A 24,236-nucleotide genomic window follows, 5' to 3' on the forward strand; every position below is an offset into this window, starting at 1 on the left:
CTCGAAAAAAAATCAATTTTTAAATTAACGAGTATTTGCCGTGACTGCTGCCTGTTACAATCGTCATAACATATGGCGAAATCAATGAGATGTTGGATAAGAACCGAAGGAAAAAAAAAGTTTTTTTTTGTTTTTAATATTTAATATGCTTACCCGGCGCAAGATTGATGCTGGGTCGGACATTTTGTTGCGTATCTGAAATAAAAAAGTCACATATTAAAGGAAGCTTTTGGAATTTCAAATTTAGATTATTCAAGCTTTTTGTTATAAAAAACACTACTTTTATCAAGCACTTACAAATTAATTCAATCATTGTTTGCTGCTCTAATATTAATATACTTAAAAAATAATGAAGAAAATCCTGGATAGCGAAAAGTACAAGGGATATTTGTTAGCTAGTAAAAATTTAATTATATTGCTTACTATCCATGATTTTAATCAAAATTAAAATGTAAATAATATTAACATAATTCTATCAAGCCAAAACAAGTCTAAATACGATAATATATTAATCGCATCAGTGATTTTAAAAGATATAATTGATCAGCTAATATTTAAGAGTTTTCTGTTTTACTCAGTTAAGTAAAAACACTTATTTATAGCGACAGTGGTTTATTTATTTGAAATTTATAAAAAATTAATTATCCCATATGACATATTAAACTTGTCAGAGGTTTTAAGACTTTAGAAGGATTATCGACCCCGAAGATTATTTTTCCTTATTGGCTTAAATTGGATAAATTATTAATAATAGCAGTGATATTAATGGTTCACTAACCAATAAACAGAAATTATTAAACTTATTATTTTTAATCATCGACTTCAAGATGTAAAATGGAGTAAAATGTCGTTTCTGTTTTTTATTACGGTCATTACAATAATATATTTAACTTAATAGTAATTTTATTAATATCCCAAACCAGTAAAAAAATGTTTTTTTCTTATCGAATAAATTTAAAATGTCAATGATTTAAAAGTCAAAGTCAAAAATCTCAGAAACTGTTTGGAATATTCTTATAAAACAAGAACTTGAGATTTACTAGAATATTTCCTTGAAGTGCATCACGTCTTTGTCGATTTAATGAAAGCTGATTGGGGTGTTCCTTATATCAACATCCTTTACATCATTTATTACTAGGGTAAGTCGAGTCATTTTTTTTCCTTTCACGTTAAATTGTATCTCTTCTTATTTTGTTTCTATTTTATTTCACTCATTACATAGTCAGTAAGGGTGTGCGTCGAAAACAGAAGGATCACCTTATTTCAGTGTGACTGGAGCAGCGTCCCTATTTTTTTACAGTCTGGCCTTGATAACTTGATAAATAATTAAGAAAGAAATAACTTTGATGTAAGTAATTAAACATATATTATAAACAGGCCCGAAACAATATTGTTAAAGGTCTAAGTCAATTCAGGGAAAACTTTTGGAAATATCAGTCTTCTTAAGCAGTGGTAACTAAAAAGCAAGTATGATCCTCAAGGTGACCACTCGCTTTAAAGTCCAAAATGTCAAGAACTATTTGGAATATTTTTATAAAACAAATAACATATTATTCACTGGAATATTTTCTAAAACAGTTGTTTAAGATCTAAGTTGCAGTGAGCAGTGTTAATCAAAAAGTAATTGTAATCTTTAAAGTCACTACTCGCTTTAAAGTTAAAAATTTAAGAAGCTCTTTGGAATATTCTTATAAAACAAACAACTTAAGATTTACTAGAATATTCTCTTGAAATATTGTTTAAGGTCTAAGTCAATTCAGATAAAACTCTTGGAAATATCAGTCTTCTTAAGCTGTGGTAACTAAAAAGCAAGTATAATCCTCAAAAACTCCTCTGAAGCTTTTTGGATCATTCTTATAGATTACACTTATTTACATCGATAGTGGTTTATTTATTTGAAATTAAAAGTATTATCGACCCCGAAGTTTATTTTTGAATTTGAAGCTTGAATTGGATAAAATATTAATAATGGCAGTGATTTCAAATTACACTTTTTTGACAGAGTAAGTGAGGAAGAAAAATGTGCGCACGCACTGCTCTCTCTTGCTCCTACAGTGTAATTACTAAAATATATACAATAGGGCTCTTAATTGTCCCCCCTCCTCTGTTATCTTTTAAATGCTTTTATGTAAAAATTTAAAATTTGACACACATCATTAGCAATCTAAATACTTCTTTTTGGTCCCTAGCTCATTTTGCAAAACTCTAAAATGGTAGCGGAACGCCATTTTGAAAAATAAAATTAAATAGAAGCAGGGGTCATGCGATACATCATTTTAAAATTTCCACTGAATGCTTTATAGTCCTAAAATATTAAGTCATTACTACTACCCATAGCAAAATGGCAGCCTTTCAAAATCTTATTTTTCACATATTTATTTAGCTTTACCCTAATTCAAAGACTTACAGGAATAATGTCTAATAGTAAGTAATTAACAATGTTTAAATAACCCTTACTTAGCAACTCAAATTTAAAAAACAAGATGCCAAAATGTAGAGAATAAAAAGTTATTTCAAACGAGGTATTACTCAACCCCTATTGCCATTTAAGATTTTCGAGAAGGAGTTTCTGGGTGGTAGAGGGTTGAAAGAGGCAAAGTGTAGTTTCGATTTAAAAATTGTTTCCCCTCGATAATAAAATTTTGTAAAAACCTAACTCGTTTCGAGATAATAGTGGCCGGAAGTTTTCAAATTGACACCCTGGATATTAAACAACATAAAATACCAAAGTTGAACTCTTATTAACTCAATAAATTTTCATGTTTCTAAGGTTAGTCTTAGATATAGGCATGGCGGGCTGTTTAGTATTAGATCCTCATTTGACAGTCCTTTAAATCAAATGTTGTAATAGTCTGTGTAAGTGCAATAAATTATACCAGTTAGCCAATGTGGGTTCCGACAAGGTTTCAGCACCTCAACTGCTTTGGCAAAAGTAACTAATGATATCTTCGAGGCTTATGATAAAGGATTTGCAACTCTGCTTATTTTGTTAGACTATTCGAAGGCATTTGATACAATAAATCATCAGCTACTTATTGCTAAACTTAAATATTAAAGTAATATTAAAGTCTTATCTATCAGAAAGAACCCAGAGCATATTTTATAAAGGCAACTTTTCCGATAGAATCAAAATTTTAACTAGAGTCCCACAAAGATCTATTTTGGGCCCACTGTTATTTATTATTTATACGTCTGACTTACTCGCTTATTACACCTTAAAACATTGTAAAAAGGTTACCTATGCTGATGACACACGACTGTAAATTTAATCCAACCCGATGAATATAGAATTGCTAATGACTTAGTAAATCAAGAATTAGACATTATTCAGCATTTGTCAACTGAGCATAATCTAACATTAAACTCTTCTAAATCAAACGTAATGTTATTTGCAAATAAAAAAAATCAGTATTTCTAAAGAATAATATTAATATTTCTATTAATCAAGTGCCACTTAACTTTGTTGAGGTGACTCGTAACTTGGGCTTGATAATGGACTCTCAGCTAAAATTTAAACATCACGTTGCAGACATGAGAAAAAAAACATTTTACAATTTAAAACTGCTTTACGCAAATCGTCAATATCTCAATAAAAATCTTGCAAAAATGTTATATGAATCACTAGTACTATCAAGATTCAACTATTGTGATTTTATTTACTTTCCAGTAAGACTACTTATCTTGAAAAAAATAAGATACAAGTCATGCAAAATGCCTGTTGCAGACTGATATTTGGCTTGAGTAGATGTGATCATATATCACATAAGGTTAACCAGCTTAAATGGCTCAGAATGGAAAATCGTTGGAGACTTCATTTGGGTAGTTTTTTAATTAAGACCATGAATTCATCAATAAATAGTACTCAGTTAGAATGTCTTTTTCTTACTAGGTCTGCAGTTCACAATATTAACATTAGGCGCAAACATAAATACACAATTCCCAAATTCCGTACTTCCGTTTTTAGAAAATCGTTTGCGTATAATTCAATTACTTTGCTTAACTTATTACCTGAAAATATGAAGTCTTTCAACATTTTAAAGTTTAAATATAAACTTTTTTAAATTTTATTTGCTGAACAACTTGGCTAAAATAAAAGTTTTTTTTCTTTAATTTCTCAAAGCTTTAACTGACTATTAACATTATTTGAATAATATGATTCGATAATTATGTTTCTGTTGCCATCAAAATAAAAATAAAAGTAAAAAAGAAAAAGGAAGGAAAAAAAAGGGAAAAAATGAAAATAAAAAAATTTTAAAATTGTGATGATTATTATTTTTTCTTTTTTGCAATGGTGAAATATGTTTTAAAATCTTATTAGGTTAGCTAGTGTAAGGGTACCTGTATTTTTCTGTTTTTTTTTTTGAATGTGTATATTTATTCTAATAATAAGTTTTTTATAAGATTGTTTCTATTCTTCTCAATTTTTGTGGTTAAGTAGAATAGCAGTGTTGCTAGACTTCGCCATAAACTTGTATAGTTTTTCAAATAAAGGCCAGATTTATTTTATTTTATTTATTTATTTTATAATATGGAATTTAAGAATTTAATAATATCTTAATGTTGATTGAATATTTGCATAATATTCAATCAACGCTATTACTTTTAATTATTTTAATATCTGTGACTACTTGAAATTATTAGTCTGCAATTATCTCTGTGATAGGTAAATTGGTAGGACTCCTACTATATAACAAACTATTTTTTTTGTTGTATATTCTTTACTCTTTAAGTATAGTATTATAGTGTAATTAATTTTAAATAAATAAAATCAAATAATTTTTAAATAGATTGTTTTATTCTTTCTATGCAAAAAATCCGCTAAGACTCCCGCAAATTAGCCAGCGGTTTAAAAAAAAAAGAACCGTACCTCTAAAAAGTAATCTAATTTATTTCGTTAAATAAATCACTCACAAATTGTAATCAAGCCTTCTTTTCTTCACCGGCATCCTTTAAGAAACCGTAACAGCTCCACATTTAATTTCGCTCGTTAACAAAGATAAAGAGCTAGTGCCAGGAAAAATAAGTAAAAAAACAGTCGTTCGTATTATTAAAGTAGGGGAAAAACACGATAAAAATAAAGTACAATATACGTTGTACTAGAAAAGCCCCGGCGGTAAACAGTTATTTCTTTTAAAGCAAATCTGGCATCTTTAATGTTTTCTGCAATTTCAATGGCGAACACTCGACGTGATTTAAATTATTTACTAGACGCCGCTATTTCGAAAAATTACTTTTACACGCTCTCTTATAATACAGAATTTATATTCTTTTTTTTTGGTGCAAACAAATGCAAACTTTAATCCTGCCAATCAGAAAAGTTTAATATTATAATATTCTAAAGTTTCGGTAATATGAAAGTTCGAAACTTACCGCATACCTGTTGTCTTACATTACTTTAGGATCACTTGATATTCTATCCATAGCTTGTAAGCGTCTCGGTGATAACTCGATGTTTTAGTTTAGAAATATAAAGAGTAGTAAAAGCATTAATTATTTTTAATTTAGAATTACTTGCTATTGATTTATTAGAATATAATAAAGCCCACTACTACGCAATGCGAGTTAATAGAAGTGTTAGAAAAATTAAGTGACTTAACCAAATATTGAGTTTGGAACAATGTAGAACTTTTTGAATTAACAACAAATAACCTAATTTATTTAATGAAGTAATAAATTTTAAAGACCGCCGAAGATACTATACTTTACTGATGATATATTAAATTTTTGCTTAATTTAAAGTTACATCCTTAGCAAACAATATTTTTTTCTAAAAATTTAAAAAGGGGCATTGTGGCCATCTTGAATCTCGCACAAGCGTTCGACATTGTGGCACATAAAAGACAACAGGATAAATTACATGCACATAGCACAAGAGACACGGTATTGGATATCATGCAATGATTCAAGGGTAATAATCAGAACAGGAAATAAATAGGTTAGTCGAACTGCATAATACAAGCTTATCAGCTTACGTGCGTAGTGTTAAAGATGATTATCTACCTTTATATATTGGAATTTCCATAATTGTTATATAGGTATTTGTATTATATTATATTGTACTTAAATTACTTAAAATAGAAAAAGAGAAACCACACCAGACTCCTTTCTTTAATGTGTCTATTATTTAATCCAGTATGCAACCACAAAACCTATATTACTATAGATCGAGATACTATAACGAACTTCGACTCGAATTCAGCCTTCCAGACCAAAAACTGTTAACGTTATCCAACGTCATGCAACGCCTCATTAATGTGCAAATTTTGCGTCTTCACCTAAATGTATCATTAACCTTATATTGTCCTTTGGTTGGAGTCCACTTCCATCAAAGTTAATTTAATTTATTCATCCGCAACATACACATTGCCAATGTGTCACTTTCATGTATTTGTGGCGAAGTAATAATTGTAATGACTTAAATTAATTTGTTTTGTAATTACGTTAATTTGACGTTAAAATAAAGAAGCTTACATATCAGGAGTCACCGTAACAAGGAGAAACGGAGTTGCGTTTTTAATATCAAAAAGAATATCGAAGTATGTAGAAACATAAAACTCAATAATCGATCGGATAATTGAAATTACCCTACAAGCTAAGCCTACCAAACTTCATATACTACAAGTATGAAAGCCTACTACAGATGCACCAGATGATGAAAATTACAGGACCATTACACAAATCGTTTGAGAAAAAGTAACAAAAGAGGTGAGCGACTAATTCATTTCGCCAAGAAAATGATCTCACAATAATGAATACAATCTTCCAACATCATTTTCAACAAGCAGCATAAAAATCAAATAGATTACGCGATGATAAAAACGAGATGAAGGACATCGTTCAACAACGTGAAGGTGAAACCACGCATCCTGTGTTATATAGCTCATAACCTACTACATGCTGACTTCAAGATCAAACTCCACACAAGAAAAACTTAGAATATTAATAAAGAGATTATTAAAGCCTGAAGCAGAGTAATTTCATCAAGAATTACAGTTAAGAGAAACACCAGACACCAAGAGGTGTAAAACCAAAACTTTGGCTGACGAAGGAAACTACGGAATATAGAAGATAGTAGAGAAGACACTGAATCAAACTCACCGATAGATCAAAAGATTGCTTTAATAGTAATTAAAGGGTTTGAAGTTTCATCTAGGATGTAGAGAAGGCGAAGTGATGGGAGTGCAATAAAAATTAAAATAATGGCTGGAATAATGGTTCAAATTATTTCAATTGTTTGTCTATCTAATATAAATCGATTGGTGTATTTATTTATAATTATTGATAATAGTATATGACTCACTAAAATAGTAATGATAATTAAAATTATTAGGGTGTGGTCATGAAAATATATAAGTTGTTCTATTAGGGGAGATGCTCTATCTTAAAGAGTTAAATTCTTTCATCTTGCAATTTCTAAAAAAAGTGTAAACTTTATTTTTGGGGTTTGAGTCCAATGCACTAATCTGCCATTTTAGAATTAAATGGTTAGAGGTGGCAATTCATCGTATCTATGATCATATGGTGGAGTAGATTGTAACCATTCAATTGAAGTAGATAGATTAAAATAAGATAAATTTATTCGTTGGGATAAAAAAGCTTCTCAGATAATAAAAATAAGTATAATAATATAATAAAGTATAGAATACTGATTAAGGAAATTAATCTCCCAATTGAGGAAATTATATTTCATATACAGTGTGGTGACTTTAACTGGAATAAATTTAGTTAAAACTAATCAAATTTTATCTGGGGATTAATTTAACTGGGGAAAGATATCTAGAACTTCTTGAACATGAACTAGTTTCAGTTTTACGTGCCTTATATCCGAGTCAGTTCGATCCAGATTTGTATGATGAAAGAATCTGGATGCAACAAGATGGTGCTCCCCCACATTATACCCGTAATGTACGCCAGTATTTAGATGACAATTTTCCAAACAGATGGATTGGTAGAAGGGGTGCAATCGAGTGACCGGCACGTTCTCCCGATCTCACCCCACTTGATTTTTTTCTGTGGGGACATTTGAAAAGTCAAATTAATATGAGCAAACCAGGAAACCTAGACGAACTCAAAGAACGTATTAGGCAAGAAATCCGACAAATATCTCCAGAAGTGTTGGAAAACTTCAGAAACGAATTTTATTATCGTCTTGGGCTTTCCCAACAAGTAAATGGTGCTCATTTTGAGCATCTTATACATTAAACGCAACTTTTAATATTTTAATGGTTTTTTTTTTCGTATTTCTCCTTTAGATAATCACAAAAGTAAATAGGGCAATTTAATCAAGAAAAAGAGCTCTTTTCAATGAGAGTTTAAAAAAAGTGGCTCTCCTTTTGAAAAAAAAAAGTTGGGGTTAATTTGGACCCCCCCTGTAGGTGAAAAAATACAAAAACTATCTTGAAATGTGAAAAAAAATAAACAAAAATCGACGGGTCTCAGGAATTTTGCGAGATAAATTTTGATTAGTTTTAACTGAATTTATTCCAGTTAAAGTCACCACGCTGTATAGTATGCCTTTAGATAGTCTGAGTATCGTCGAGGCATGCCTCTTAAGCCTAAATGTTGATGGAAAAATGTAAGGTTTACCCCAATAAATATTGTGAAGAATTGGGCTTTTAGGAATTTGTTATTCAAGTCCTGTGAATAGCCTAAATCATTGTATGAATCCTGCCAAAATTGCAAATACAGCCCCTATAGAGAGAACATAATGAAAGTGTGCTACTACATAATAAGTATCATGAAGGACGATATTAATTGAAGAATTGGCAAGAACAACTCCCGTTAGCCCTCCTATAGTGAAACGAAAAATGAACCCTAATGCTTATAAAGTAGGAGGATTAAATGAAATTTGTGTTCCGTAGAAAGCTGCATGAATCCTAATAATCCAATAGCAGATATGGATTCCGAATACTCCAAAGGCTTCTTTTTTACCACTTTCTTGGTTAATAATACTTGAAGCTGAGAGAAATAAATCTTCAAATCAAACAATTATGAGACAAAAATAATTAAAAATAAAGAGAATATGCGAGGAAATAGAAAATCACGAAAATAGCAGCAAGCCACCTGAACTATATCAGAAAGGGAAACGTCTAGCAAGTGAGTTCAACCATAGATACCAAGTGTGTAGGAGACGAACGGCGACTCAGTTAGTAATGCAAAGGAAATACCAGAAGTTTGGAAACAATACTGTTGCAATCTATTCAATGACCCTACGGTTCATACAACATGAGCTGAATATACTAAGAATAGAAATAGAGAAATTTACTAACAAATTACAAATTAGGAAAATAGCTGGCGCAGATGACATAATCGCGAAAATCATCAAGGCTACAGGAGAAATAGGAATCGACACAATACACGCAATATGCCAAAAGATATGGCAAGCAGGAAAGTGGCCACCAGAGTGGTGTGAATCAATATTTATACCCCTACATAAAAAAGGACCACACGCGAACTGCAACAACCATAGGACGATTGTACTGATACCTCACTCAACATAATTAACTAGCGCCTAAAGTCATATCTTATCCATCAGATATCAGACAAACAAACAGGTTTTATGCCTGGAAAAGACACACGCGAACAGAACTTATTGAAAAAGGACGCAAACTAAACATAAATGTAGCTATGCTCTGTTGACTATCACAAGGCGTTTGATTTAGTAAAATGGGATAAGCTTTGAACACTTTTAAAGAACAACACCGCTAAAGTACAAGTTAATAATGTGAACCCAAAAGTATTTACAACTAAAGCAGGGTTGAGACACAGACACGATAAAAATTTGGAAAGAACAACAAACTCGAAAGAACTCGGCATAAAGAAAAGGTTGGCACGCTCATATTCTAGTCATACCTCAGATTCTTTGAATACCCACTTAGCTCAAGATAGAGATCTCTGGACGACGACGATTGGCTGAGCTACTTAACTCATGATGCCACCATACTCCTACGAGGGGTGAACGGATTGAAGAGAGAGAATTATTGTTAGTCCTAAGTACATGGTGGTTTGGTGATCCTAAGCATTTAAGCATTTAAACCTAAAGAAACATTTAGTGTATCATAATGAACTTTCATAAAGCTATGAAAAGTTTAAGAAGTATACAACTTTCATTCAAGGTCAGTGGATTAATGTGTACCACTGAGTTAGGCTGATGTGAATTTTTAAAATAAGACAAAACCACTAATCTATTTGTCGTCTAGTAGAACTTAAACTAGAAACTTAAACTAGAAAGAAAAAATGATGCCATTTAAGATAATACAAAACAGTTCAATAATTGTTTTTTATTAGACTATAAACAATAATCATATAAGAGAAATAGGTACCACTAATGATCCGGACTTGCCAGTTACTTGTTGTATTTCTGTATGAAGAAGCATGAAACGGAATATTTTTAGAGATAAATCTTCTGTCACTAATTTTTCAAGTCAGTAACTAATTTTGTCATATTATTTTGTAAAGTGATTTTAAGTCAAAATATTTTTTCTGACTTTTCGTCAGATAAATATGATCTAGAAAGACTCATCTTTCAATACTTCTTTTTTCAGCTCTTCTTGCTCCACCTGCTCTAGCCACACCTCCGAAGACTGCATCAAAGTAAAATAGACTGAAAAGTGAAGCGTCCCTAGCTGATGCGCCCGCTAGCAAAGAAAACCGCTGTAAAATTTATGAAGAGGTGCGTCAAATGATGCCACATTAAGACGATCGTCTTTTTTTAAACACACATATTGAACGAAAAAACAAGAAATGAGTGACAGATGAGGACAAATTGGAAATTCTAAAAGATCATTTCCCATGAATAGTGCTAATCGGCCGCTTCTCTATAAAACGAGTCTACTGCCTTAATTGGCAATGGATAAGCTTCAGTGTTATAGACCCACTGGTCTAATGAGAAATAATCTTTGTCGGAGAACAGAAGGTAGACGTACTTCAAGGTTTTAGCCAAAAAATAAATTTTATTGAACGTCGTCTTATTGGGAACTTCCGAATACACATTTTTAATACCTGTGTATTGACCGGTAATATCCTACAGTGATTTTTCCAGATCCTTGACCATCTTCCATCCTCAATCCCTATATTTTTCATCTTTGGTTAAGCGGTAGAGGTAGAAGTAACACTCTATGTCTCTATTTGATGAATGTGCTATTTCGGTAAACCTTACTTACTCTGGTTCGAGTGTTAGGGAGTAATCTATCAGCAATTTTCTGCATTGTATCTCCTTACATGACGTCTCTGGTCAAAACATAATAATTCAGCAAACATGTTTTCTTCAAAGACTGGTACGTCATCAACGACATTATTAATATAAAATTCTTAATTTCATAAAACATTCCCATAATGTGCAATATGTCCAAACCGTCTAATAGGGACGCTTCCAATGAAGTATCAAATATACTATCTGGGTGTCCACATTTGGACACTGGACGAAGTTCATTCTTAGTCCACGCATATTTGACGTACTTGTCATATGCGCATTTCATGATCTCTTTCACCTTATCCCTTTTCTTTCTTTGCGATCTTTTACTCCTTGTCTAATTGCATAGTTTTAAGTAACTGTTGGAGCTACAGTTACGATTTCTGATCCTAAGAATTCATCCATCTGATTGACATTGTGGTCTTCAAGGTTCTTTTAATCCATTGGACGTGTTGACATTCGTTTTGGTATAATATGTGCCTCACCTGGTTCAAGCTTATTTAAATTACGAGTTTTCCCGATTTTTGAAGTTTTTTTTTGTCTCCATTAATATAAATAGTTATAATAATAATAATAATAACGTTTATTAATCTACATATACATATGTTGACAAAGCTCTAAAAAAACATCATTGTAACAAAAAGTGACAAACAAAATACGGATTAAAAGGCATAATTTCAGCTTCTAAACGCAGTTTAGGGCTTTTGTAGCCTATAAAGTAGAATAACTTATCCAAAAAAATTATCTAATAGTAAGTACCCAAAGAAAAATAAATAGTGCACAAAAATCGAGGAAACACATTTAAAACATTTTTACATAAAGAAAATGAAAAAGAGAATGTACAAAAATAAAAACCTATAACAAATCCAAAATTCAAATTTTTAAATATTTTAAATATTTGAAAGCTTAGATTTCATGCATTTTTGAAAGCCGTTTGTCGTTAGCGAAAGATCAGTAATATATTTATTTACTACAGATGCAATATTATAAGAAAATGATCGCTTAAAAATTTCTTTTCGATGTTGTGGAATATCTAAACGCCGTCTATTTCTAACATAAGCCTGATGATGAATATCAGCTCTAAATACGACCCTATCCAAAAGATATTGTGGGCATCCCATCTTAAGAATATTGTAGCAAAATACCACATAATGTAACTCTCTCCTTGATGACATATTAAGCGACTCAAGACCTTTCAACTTGAGCGACACTCCATATGGCCCGCGCATACCAAAAATAAATCTTATACATGCATTTTGCAACTTTTGTATACGCTTTTTATCTCTGTTGTCTAAACAAGGGCCATACACAGTATCACAAAAGTTAAAATGAGAAAGAATGAGAGAGTCGCACAGCATTCGCTTAGTATCTTTATTTAACTCATGGCGCTGCGGATATAAAGTTTTCAACATTGAATAGGCCTTCTGCAATTTTGATGTCACATGATATGAGAATCTTAATCCTACATCAATGTAGAAACCGAGATTTTTGCAAATATCTTGAAATACGATAGGCTTGTTATTAATTTGTATCTTTAAATTTTTCAATAGGTGCTGCCTTAAATTTTGTTTAGTAAATAACATAGCAACAGATTTCTTAGGGTATAACTGTAAGCCATGTTTTACAGATAAGTTATATAGACTTTACAAGTCTTCATTTAAACAGTCACCAGCATTGCCTGGATTCGACGAATCAAAAGATAACATCAACTGAGTATCATCAGCATAACTATGATATTTAATATACTTAAATATTTAAACAAAACGCACGTATAAATCAAAAAAAGAAGAGGACCAAGAACACTAAAAAAATTATCCTTGGCATCCTCTTCATGCCTAATGAACTTTTAGGCTTCCCTAGTATCCTCCAGTTGTATAGAAAGTGGAATCGACAGGTTAGATTCGGCTCTTTATATGTGATCACGAGTTCGGCTCAGGCTCAGGCTAGGAAATAAGAAAATGTAACAAAACAAAGTAGGCAAAACGTCGCGAAAACCAAGAATATGACTAATTTTTTTTTGGACTTAAAGAAATGTCTAAAACGCCCAAGAGTGTTTACAAAACATTTATAAGTAAAAATTATTGCACCGGTCGCACTCATTATTTCGAAAATGTCTTAAATTTTAATTTTTACAGTCAACGAGAAAAAAACTTGAAGTTTGCTCTGCTTTGTTGTGTAGATGTGATCTTGATCTGTAAGAAGGGAGACTATGGACCACAGACCACTCGAAGATCTTCAGAAAGACTCCGTTCATTAAATTTTCTAGCTATCAAAATAGACTCTCTTTCAGACTTTCATGATACTGATCCAATATTTCAATTTACAGATGACACCATCAGTGCCAGAGTTTCAGCACGAACCCAGATCACGTTTATTTTTATCTACTTTTACCGGTCTTCTTTCAGGTTTATTATAACAAAAAATGCTAAAAAATTTACCATTAAACTATGATTTTAAGTAAATTAATGAGATTTTCTAGAAAATGCTTTTTTCAACTTAAAATTGTGGTCCTTTATGAAAATAGTTATGTGAAAAAAGCCGTATACATTCCCAAGATGACAATTAATTGTTTTCTCTTCCTGCTACTGAAATGAAATTAAGACCCTTTCACAAGGCTCTAAAATATGGGTTTGGCTTCATGAAATGGTGTGTTACCCTTTTTTGTAGCATTTGACTTGGCTAACTTGGGTAACCGAAAAAGATTAATCTTGCCAGATCGTAAGCTTATGGCCCGTTTTTTTATTGTTCTTTTATACGTATTTGTATGTATTTAAAGGGTTGTCGTTAAATGAAAGCAACCTTTCTCGTACTCGGGCGTTTTGCACTGATATTAATAAACGGCTGAGATGAAATATTATATGACGCAAAAGTAAGAATATCTTACGTACAGCTATCTTCACTCCCTCATTTGCCTAATATTCGTGCCTAGACGATGATGTGTCATAACTGCATGTAATTATTCTGAGGCTTAGAACTTGTTACGCTAAAATACGTCATGCTGGGGTACCTCTTATGTTTTGCAATATTTCGAAGGTAATGAAAATGTGACAATAAGTGCATAATGTGGGAACATTAATTTTCATCTCGTTGTTTAACTCGAGTTTTGATATAACCTAAATTAACTTAAAATTTGGCGATACTTTAAATATGTAATTATTGCGTGGCGCAATTATTCTTTTATCACCATCTCAGTATAAGATCAGAAAAATAGCATTTCCAAAAGATCCAGAAAGCAGTATGGAAATTAAACGATGCTATAAAACAAAAGTGAAAAAGTTAATTTCTCCTTGTCAAAATCGTAAAAGAAAGATGCAATATATAATAATAATTTTTATATAAATATAATATATAAATTTAAATAATTTTTGATACATTTGATGACCTATTGTCTGAAAAAATATTTTAATTTTCCATTGTTTCCCATAAGTATTATGATTTTTATATTGTTTGTATTTACAGAACACCTGATGCTGATGTACATGAATTGTCAAAAATTATTGACCTTGCTAGAATCTCTGCCTTTAAAAAATAAATTAATATTATGTGGCGATCTCAATATTGATTTCTCCAGTATGTGTGCTGCTCAAGAATGTCTTTAGTCTATTTCTGATTCCTTCAGTATTGTCATAGATATTAATTCACCCACTAGAATGTCTACAATCAGTTCTACTAACATAGACTATGTCGTGTCATCTTTTAAGCCAGATTTCATTGAGTACTGTTTTGAATTTGGTTTCTCTAATCATGAAGCAGTATTAGATAAATGTTCTATAAAAATCAAAAAAATAAATAACACACAAATTACGACGTATTTAATAAAAAATTTTAAAACTTTAAACACTTAAAAACTTGTCAAACCACTAATTGGAACTTTCTCTCTGATGATGGCGATACTGAGTTTTCTAGATTTATCAAGTTATTGTCTAGCCTTGCTTTCCAAGCCTTTCCTTTTCAGCCTGTGAAAATCAAATATCATAAATTTTGGTCTAACTAGAAGTTTACGTTTATCTGCGGTCATTATCACATTTATAGAAATTCTCGGACATGTTTTCTTCCATGATTGTAAAAAATGATACAAATACAAAATGATATTTTAATGTTTTTGTTTTCTATCTGAACAAATTAAGATAAACAAAGATTTTTCTAATTTTCTCGAAAACGAATCGACCGATTTAAAAAACGTCAAAATAAAAGACTTCGAAAGACCTTTTACACAAGCTATTAATTGATACCCCTTGCCATTTAGAATTTTTATGACCCTGGGGGGCAATGGGTGAAAGGGGGTGAAGTAATTTTAGGTTAGAAAGTTGTCCCCCTTGATAAACCTTTTGACGTATTTCGGCGTTTTTTTTTCAAACTGGTTTTCGATAAATCCGTGGTGGGTTTTTAAGCTTTCAAATGAACACCCTGTATATAGATATTTAAGATGGAAAAAAACAAAATAGATAGAATGCTACTATTATTCAAAAACTTATTACAAAAAGTGAAAGAACCATGAAATACTGAGAAAAAAATATCTGAAAATAAGAGACTAAATAAATAATTATTTTTTTTTAGGAAAATATTTATATTTAACTCTATTCTATTTTAAATAGCCATTATATGTTATACTTCGTACAACCCATTACAAACTTCCAGTTGCATAAATAAGCGTCTAGAATCCCCGACTTAAAATGTGTCCTAATTCTTAGTGGAACATTTTAAAGCAAAGATAAAAAAACTTTTAAGTGTCATATATAAGGGTTGAAAAGTGCAAAGTAAATTTTTAGAGTAAAACTCAACAATTCTCAGTTGCAGTTCCGCGACTATAGGGGTGAATTTCAGTTATAGATAATAAACTTAGAAATTTACTTAATCCAAGACATTTCATTTGCTAATGAGAGCATGCTAAAAGTTTTGTTGATTTCTAACCTCTCCACTGACATATTTACCCAGCCTGATGTTTCTCTTTCACCCAAATCTCACATTAAGCTTAACAGGAATGTCTGTATTCAACGGAGGTCACGATGTGTGGAGGAAACTTGGAGGTTATCTAGATTTTACCAGTACAAAGACGCGGTAATTGTTCAGCTTAAATATTGCCGAAGTTTGCTATTAACTTAGTTTCATATTGTTACGTAAATGCTACGCAGAATCGAGCATACAATTCGGTGAGGTTTGGCGAACTTTTCCTTACTTAATTAGACTACTGTTTTAGCTAGACAATATAAAATTAGTTTTGCTTGTTTTACTTTAAGTCTTAAACGCAAGACGGTAGAAATACATCTACAAATAATGTAATAAGTTGCTGAAATACTTAATAAAATGTATTAAAACTTCTACTTATAAAGTGATTACACTTGAAAATTGGCAGTTGCTATGCCACGGTTAAGGTGGCTTGTTAATCGATTCTCTGCATGTTTCAAAATAATTACCAGAAGGTTTTTCTTCGGTAAGTTTCGGATCATGCAAATAGTGCTAAGGATTAAGTAATTACCTAGTTCGGTCATCTATCACTTTTATCACATAAATCGGGATGTCTCTATAATGCTGAGGCGAGCTTTATTTCTTATACCTCTTCCATGGCCCGTCCTAAGAAATTCCTTAATTAACTTAACAGAAAACAATTTAGGAATTTTATGTAACAAGCGTTTTAAGATAAAAATGTCCTTTATAAAATTCTAATGAAAAATTAATTTCTTTTTTTAGTTACTTTAAATTAAAAAGCAGAAATAAAGCGAAAAGAAATATATAAAGTGAACATATGAACAGTATTGTAACTACTGTTTTCTAGAAGGTGTTAGTGGTATATTATAGTTCGATATATTACGATATAGAAACACATTTTTAGATACTCATTCACTTTTTTCCATCGACCAGTAGGATTGGTATGACTAATAACTACAATTTTATAAAAAAATACTATGCTATTGACTTGAAAAAAACTGACTTTTTTATTTCAATGAATAATTAATTATAAAGAAACCAGGCCTTTTTCACTTTTGTCGTAAAATTACTGTTAAAATCGTTAAAAAATGTTTTATTTACAGACATTGAAAAATCTTTGAAATAAATTCAGTTTGCTTTGTTTGTTGCCAGTGATTATGCTATTGATGTTGTAAACATTAGGACATTGATATTTATCATTATATTAAATAGGTTATACATACAACAACTATTAATTAATTATTTTATGATATTGTAGATTTTAAATTTGAATTTTTTGAAGAATCTTATAGTAAGTATTTTTGGGAAAATATATAATTTATTCGATTTAATGTAACAAAAATGAGTTGAAATTAATAGAATACAATCATTTTATTTCCCATCATTTTTATATAAATTTCAGGCAATTTATATTTGATCTTTTTTCATACAAATAAAGTCAATTTTTAATTGATTTCTAGGCAGTTGAAATAAATGTTTCAATAATTCCAGGTAGTTAAAGACCATATTGAATTTATTTATTAAGGACGAGAGATCGCCTTTTAATTTATTTTGCAATTTTAAATAAACAAAAAATAAACAAAAGTGTATAACTAGAGCGATTTTATGAACGTTATCATCATACTTTGATTATAGAAATGTATCAAGAAACAAACTGGCAGTTTTCGCAGATTCAACAAAGGGCATTTTTTGATTATATATGTGAAAGCGTATGAATAAACAAATTAAGGGTTTGTAAAAAACTTGCCAATGGGTCATCAAACTTATAAAAATCTATCGAGAAACAAATTAGTAGTTTCTGCAGATGTAATTAGAGAAATAATAAACTTAAAATATAAAAGTATGTAAATAAAAAAATTAGGGGCTTGTAAAAAAGTTCCATTGGGTCATCATAGTGTAAATATAAAAATATAGCGAAAAACGAACTGGTAGTTTCTGCAGATGTAACTAGAGGATTGTTATACTTTAAATATAAAAGAGTGTGAATAAGCAAACCAGGGGTTTGTAAAAAACTTGCCAGTGGGCCATCATACATACATAATTTAAAAATGTATCACGAAATGAAGGTTCGGCAGATTTAACAAAAGGCATTTTTGGCTTTATGAAAGCGTATGAATAAACAAACTAGGGGTTTGTAAAAAACTTGCCAGTGGGTCATCAAACTTATAAAAATTTATCGAGAAACAAACTAGTCGTTTCTGCAGATGTAATTAAGGAAATTTTAAACTTAAAATATGAAAGTATGTAAATAAAAAAACTAGGGGTTTGTAAAAAAGTTCCCAGTGGGTCATCATACTTAGAATATATAAATGTATCCAGAAAGAAACTGGTATATGTAGCAGATCTAACCAGAGAGCATTTATACTTGAAATATGAAAGTAAGTAAATAAACAATCTTGGGATTTGTAAAAAAGTTGCCATTAGATCATCATACTTTGAAGATAAATGTATCGAGCAACGAACTTGCAGGTTATTCAATTTTTCAAATTCAGAGGAATTTTATACTTCAAATATGAAAGTGTATGGATTAATAAACTTGGGGTTTGTGGAATATTTGCCAGTGGTTTATCATAATTAGAATATACACATTTATCGAAAAACAAAGTAATAGTTTCCGCAGATGTAACTAGAGGAATTTTTAACATAAAATATGAAAGTGTATAAATAAAAAACTAGGAGCATGTAAACAAGTTGCCAGTAGATCATCATACTTTCAATATAAAAATGTATCAAGAAACGAACTGGTAGATTCTGCAGATGTAATTAGAGGGATTTTATATTTTAAATATGAAAGTTAGTTTTATATTTATAAGATTTTTTTTTCTTTCTCCTTCAAATTATTATAAAATATAATATCGCATTAAAAAATAATAAAATTAATTAATTTTTAACTATTAGAGTTTTGATTACATTACGGTTTTAAAAATTCCCTTTTAAATGATTAAAAGAAATTAATATATAATAAATGAAGCATAAATCAACTCGCTAAGCATATCAAAGGACACATTTCTCAAAAGCTTTGGCAAATTTTAAATTAATTTTCATAAGTAAATATTCCCGTATTAAATTTAATACGTTATGCATTTACCAAACGGTATTAAAAAATATTAATATTATATATGTATATTGGGAAAAAGCCAATATTCCATTTCTCGAAAATAAAAATATTAGGTTTATAATGTTTTTATGTGAACGATGTATGTGAACACTATTACGTTATTCACATACATCGTTTTTCGGAATACACTGAATTTGATTTTCAGCCTAAACCATTAGTTGTTCAGAGAAATTTCTGAACCAAAATATGGAAATAATTAAATTCACTATAAGTCCGAGAGTAAAGCTATACAACCAACGAGAATAATGTTAGAGTACACCAAAACTGCAATATAATTAATCGTTTGGTCAAGTTACTCAATTATTGTGAATTTAGAAGGCATTGTTTTTATTTCGTGTTTTAGACATTATTTCGTACTACATACGGTTAAGCCCGAAAATTAAATTCAGATTTCTCCACAAAACGGCTAAAAGAAGAGATACATATTTTCGTCTTTAGACAATCTTCATAGTGACATCAAATTGCAGATTCGATATACTTCTAGCAAAAGAAAATAATTCTGATTTAAAAAAATAAATGACTAATGCACATGCAAATAAAATACGTACAGTGATAGTACAGAATGATTCCAGAGGCCAGCACGAATACTGAAGCTACCAAAACCAACATCAGTAAAAAAATTGTCGGTCTGCACCATACAGCAAACCAGTTCCTGTTGTTTGCATTAGCTGAGCTGGAATTAGAAGAAGACTTTCTTTTTCGTCTACACCTGCAGCAAAAAGAGGGCCTCCCAGTATCACTCTCAGATTGATTTCTAACTGGCGGTGGCTGCGTAGTAAGTTGTGCGCTCTGAGTCCCTTGAGTGCCATTATTATGCGCGGCATGATTGTTAGATTGAACCGCATGGGAGTTGTTTTGCGCAACGTATGCTGGAGGAGTTACCGAAGTCCGTACAACCGCACTATTACCCGTCGCGTTCACCAGTACTCCTGCACGGTAAGCAGGAGAACGTTGCGTGATGAATCCATCTTCTTCTTCATATTCGATGTTCATAGTTTCAGATCTGAGAGGGTCTGTATAAGTGATATGGGTGTCATTGTATTCGCGAGGGGGGTAGTCGACTCCCACGCATGTCTCGCGATATCTGTCGCTACCATGGATATCATGGTAGCTGACATTGTATCTTGGTGGATCATGGTATACTCCATAAGAATCTACGACGCGCGTTGTAGGCTGCGCCGCATATCGCGCATGCCCATACATTTGCTGCCGCATTAGAACCGCAACGTGCTATGTGAAAATTTACGTTTGCGGCTTGGCATTATGTGATACGACATTGCTTGGAACACATGACCTGAAAAAAAATAATATAAAATATATCAGTTGCTAGATTTTTTGTGACCTGCGCCGTACTGATTATACCCTTTTTTCCCTAATCAATTTGCAAAAAAAATATGGAGTAATTACAAATTAAGCAGACAGTGTAATGTTTGCCGCGGCGTGTATTCAATGGCAAATTATTAAAAAGCCAGTAAATTCTGATTAAACACCACCAAATCGAAATTAATTAATTGCAATAGTTAACGAAATATGGTTTCCGCGCCATAAATTAGAATTTAACAACCATTTGGGTTTGTTAATAAATAAAATATTTTAACAAGCTCGGTATAGAAGCTTACGCATTACAAAACTCACTTTATAGTAATAATACACAATCTTTATTTTAGAATTATGTTATTATATAAAATGATATATCCCAAAATGTACATCATATATAGAAAAACTCTACTATCTATTTACCCTTTAAAAATACTCATGCGCAGTATATAGTTTAATGTTAAGCAGGAGTTTAAATATTGCTTTCTTCAAAAATATTACGCAATGTTTTAATGCTTACTGGTTGACTATCGAAAAAATTTGTTTGAGATATGTATAGTTGTATGTTCTTGTAGAATAGGCATTTGCAATCATTAAAAAAATACCATAAGCATTCTTGGATATATATAGCATATATATACTATATAGTATATACTATACCAAGACGACAATACGAAATACTTACTATATACTATATACCAAGTATATACTATATAGTAAGTATTTTCGATTCTTTAAATTTTACCCGAGAGAAATCCCTAAAATTAAGTTTTAATATTATTCCAATAGCTCTTTTAAGTAATCTATCTATGTCCCTTTATTGTCCACACTTCATAATATCCTGTCTTATATGTGACTCAAAATTTGCATGATATACCATTTTTGTAGTTTTTTTACATATTTTGAACATATTCATAATGTTTTAATAGATTTGAATAGTCTTCCAGCAATAAAGTCGGACCAACATATTGGTCCCAGGTAAAGGTATGATCTAATATAGTGCCTAAAAATTTTGTTTGATTAACTATTAATATGTCTCTATTAAGGATCTTTATATGTGAACATACCCAAGTTCAATGCAGATTTTTGAATTTTAGAAAATACTTTGCTAGTCTTAGATACATTTAAAGCTAATTTGGTCTAACAAATGCAGATTGAATAAATTTCATATATTTTCAAAAAATTGCAAACGATTGAGATTGGCCCTAGTAGTAGTGGTCAAAATTCTCCTTTTTTAATATGGGTGATATTTTGGCAACCTTCCATTTATCTGAAAATTGCTGTAAATAGGATTAAGTTAAATATGTGAGTCAATGGATATGAGGTCACTTGTTAACAAGAGACAAAGTCCTTTATTACTTACAGGCACACCTGGAATAAGAAATCCATTATCTCGACTTTTGATGCATGGATGTTAATATTTTTTTTAAAGACCGAGAGAAGAGTCTTCACAATAGCTAAAAAATCAATAATTTCTAAATTTTGACTACGAAAATCCAACGTATTTACTTCTCAATAAAAGACAAAGTCTTTTAATTCTTACAGGTACTCCTGGAATAAAAAATCCATTAATTTAGCTTTGATACATAGTTTTTAATAATTTCTTGTAAAAAGACTTAAGAGTCTTCAGAATAGTTCGTAAATCAATAATTTCTAAATTTTGTCTTTGAGAACTCAAGATATTTACTTGTCAATAAGAGACAAATTCTTCTATTTCTTACAGGCACTCCTAGAATAAGAAATCCATTATTGTGACTTTTGATGCATAAATTTTAAAAATTTCTTTAAAAAAGACTAAAAAGTCTTCAGAATAATCCATAAATCAATTTCTAAATTTTGACTACGAAAAGTTAAGATATTCACTTGTCAATAAGAGACAAAATCTTTTATTTCGTATAGGCACTCCTGAAATAAGAAATTCATTATCTTGACCTTTGATGCATAAATTAAAAAAAAAATTAAAAGGATTAAAGAGTCTTCATAATAATTTTTGTCTACGAGAATCCAAGATATTCACTTGTGAATAAAAGACGGAGTTCTTTATTTTCTACAGGCACCCTGGAATGTAAAATCCATTATCTTGAGTTTTCATGCATAGATTTTAATAATTTCTTTAAAAAAGACTAAAAAGTCTTTGTTATAGTCCATAAATTAATCATTCAAGATATTCACTTTTCAATAAGAGACAAAGTCTTTTGTTCCTTACAAGGACTTCTGAAATAAAAATTCCAATATCTTGACTTTCTGAAAATGGAATTTAGTAATTAAAAAAAAATAACAATCTTCAGAAGAGTTTGTAAATCAATCATTTTTAAATTTTTATTACAAGCCCCAAGATATCTACTGGTCAACAAGAGACAAAATCTTTTATTTTTTATAGCCACTCCTGAAACAAGAAATCCATTATCTTGGGTTTTCATGCATAGATTTTAATATTTAAAAAAAAAACTAAGGAGTCTCCAGAATAGTCCATAAATCAATAATTTCTAAATGTTGATGACGAAAATTCAAGATATTCACTTGTTAATAAGAGACAAAGTCTGTATTTCTTAGAGACATTCCTGAAATACGAAATCCATTATCTTGAGTTTTGATGCATAGATTTTAATATTTTCTTTAAAAAAAAACTAAGAGGCTTCAGACTAGTACATAAATCAACAATTTCTAAATTTTAACTACGAAAATCCAAGATATTTACTTTTCAATAAGAGACAAAGTCTTTTGTTCCTTACACAGACTTCTGAAATAAAAATTCCAATATCTTGACTTTTTGAAAATGGAATTTAGTCATTTTTTTAAAAGAAACTAACACAGTCTTAAGAAGGGTTTGTAAATCAATCATTTTTAAATTTTCATCACAAGCGCCAAGATATTTATTGGTCAATAAGAGACAAATTCTTTTATTTTTTATAGCCACTCCTGGAACAAGAAATCCATTATCTTAAGTTTTGATGCATAGATTTTAATATTTTCTTTAAAAAAAAAACTTAGAGTCTTCAGACTAGCACATAAATCAATAATTTTTAAATTTTGACTACGAAAATCCAACATATTCACTTGTCAATAAGAGACAAAGTCTTGTATTTCTTAGAGACATTCCTGAAATACGAAATCCATTATCTTCAGTTTTGATGCATAGATTTTAATATTTTCTTTAAAAAAAAAATGAAGAGTCATTAGACTAGTACATAAATCAATAATTTCTAAATTTTAACTACGAAAATCCAAGATATTCACTTTTCAATAAGAGACAAAGTCTTTTGTTCCTTACAAGGACTTCTGAAATAAAAATTCCAATATCTTGACTTCCTGAAAATGGAATTTAGTAATTAAAAAAAAATAACAGTCTTCAGAAGAGTTTGTAAATCAATAATTTTTAAATTTTTATTACAAGCCCCAAGATATCTACTGGTCAATAAGAGACAAATTCTTTTATTTTTTATAGCCACTCCTGGAACAAGAAATCCATTATCTTGCGTTTTGATGCATAGATTTTAATATTTTCTTTAAAAAAAAAACCAAGAGTCTTCAGACTAGTACATAGATCAATAATTTCTAAATTTTGACTACGAGAATCCTACGAAAAAGATATTCACTTGTTAATAAGAGATAAAGTCTGTTCCTTAGAGGCATTCCCGGAAAAAGAAATTCATTATCTTGACTTTTGATGCATGCATTTTAATA

The 24,236-nt window shown here is 30.4% G+C and overlaps 1 protein-coding gene across 4 annotated transcripts in view; it reads right to left on the minus strand.

Moving 5' to 3' along the window:
• LOC126748430 (agrin-like) overlaps positions 1-24,236 on the minus strand; it is a 434,242-nt gene that overhangs the window by 198,119 nt on the left and 211,887 nt on the right. For 3 of the 4 annotated variants that reach the window (XM_050457675.1, XM_050457676.1, XM_050457674.1), the window contains exons 2-3: positions 19,784-20,529; positions 154-195 (exon numbers count right to left, since the gene is read on the minus strand). In XM_050457675.1, coding sequence (XP_050313632.1) covers positions 154-195; positions 19,784-20,450 — 709 coding nt within the window. In that variant the 5' untranslated portion in view covers positions 20,451-20,529. The remainder of the gene's footprint in view (positions 1-153; positions 196-19,783; positions 20,530-24,236) is intronic. The other variant, XM_050457677.1, reaches the window with a different exon arrangement.

This window comes from Anthonomus grandis, chromosome 22 (assembly GCF_022605725.1).
Source record: "Anthonomus grandis grandis chromosome 22, icAntGran1.3, whole genome shotgun sequence".
Lineage (NCBI taxonomy): Eukaryota > Metazoa > Arthropoda > Insecta > Coleoptera > Curculionidae > Anthonomus > Anthonomus grandis.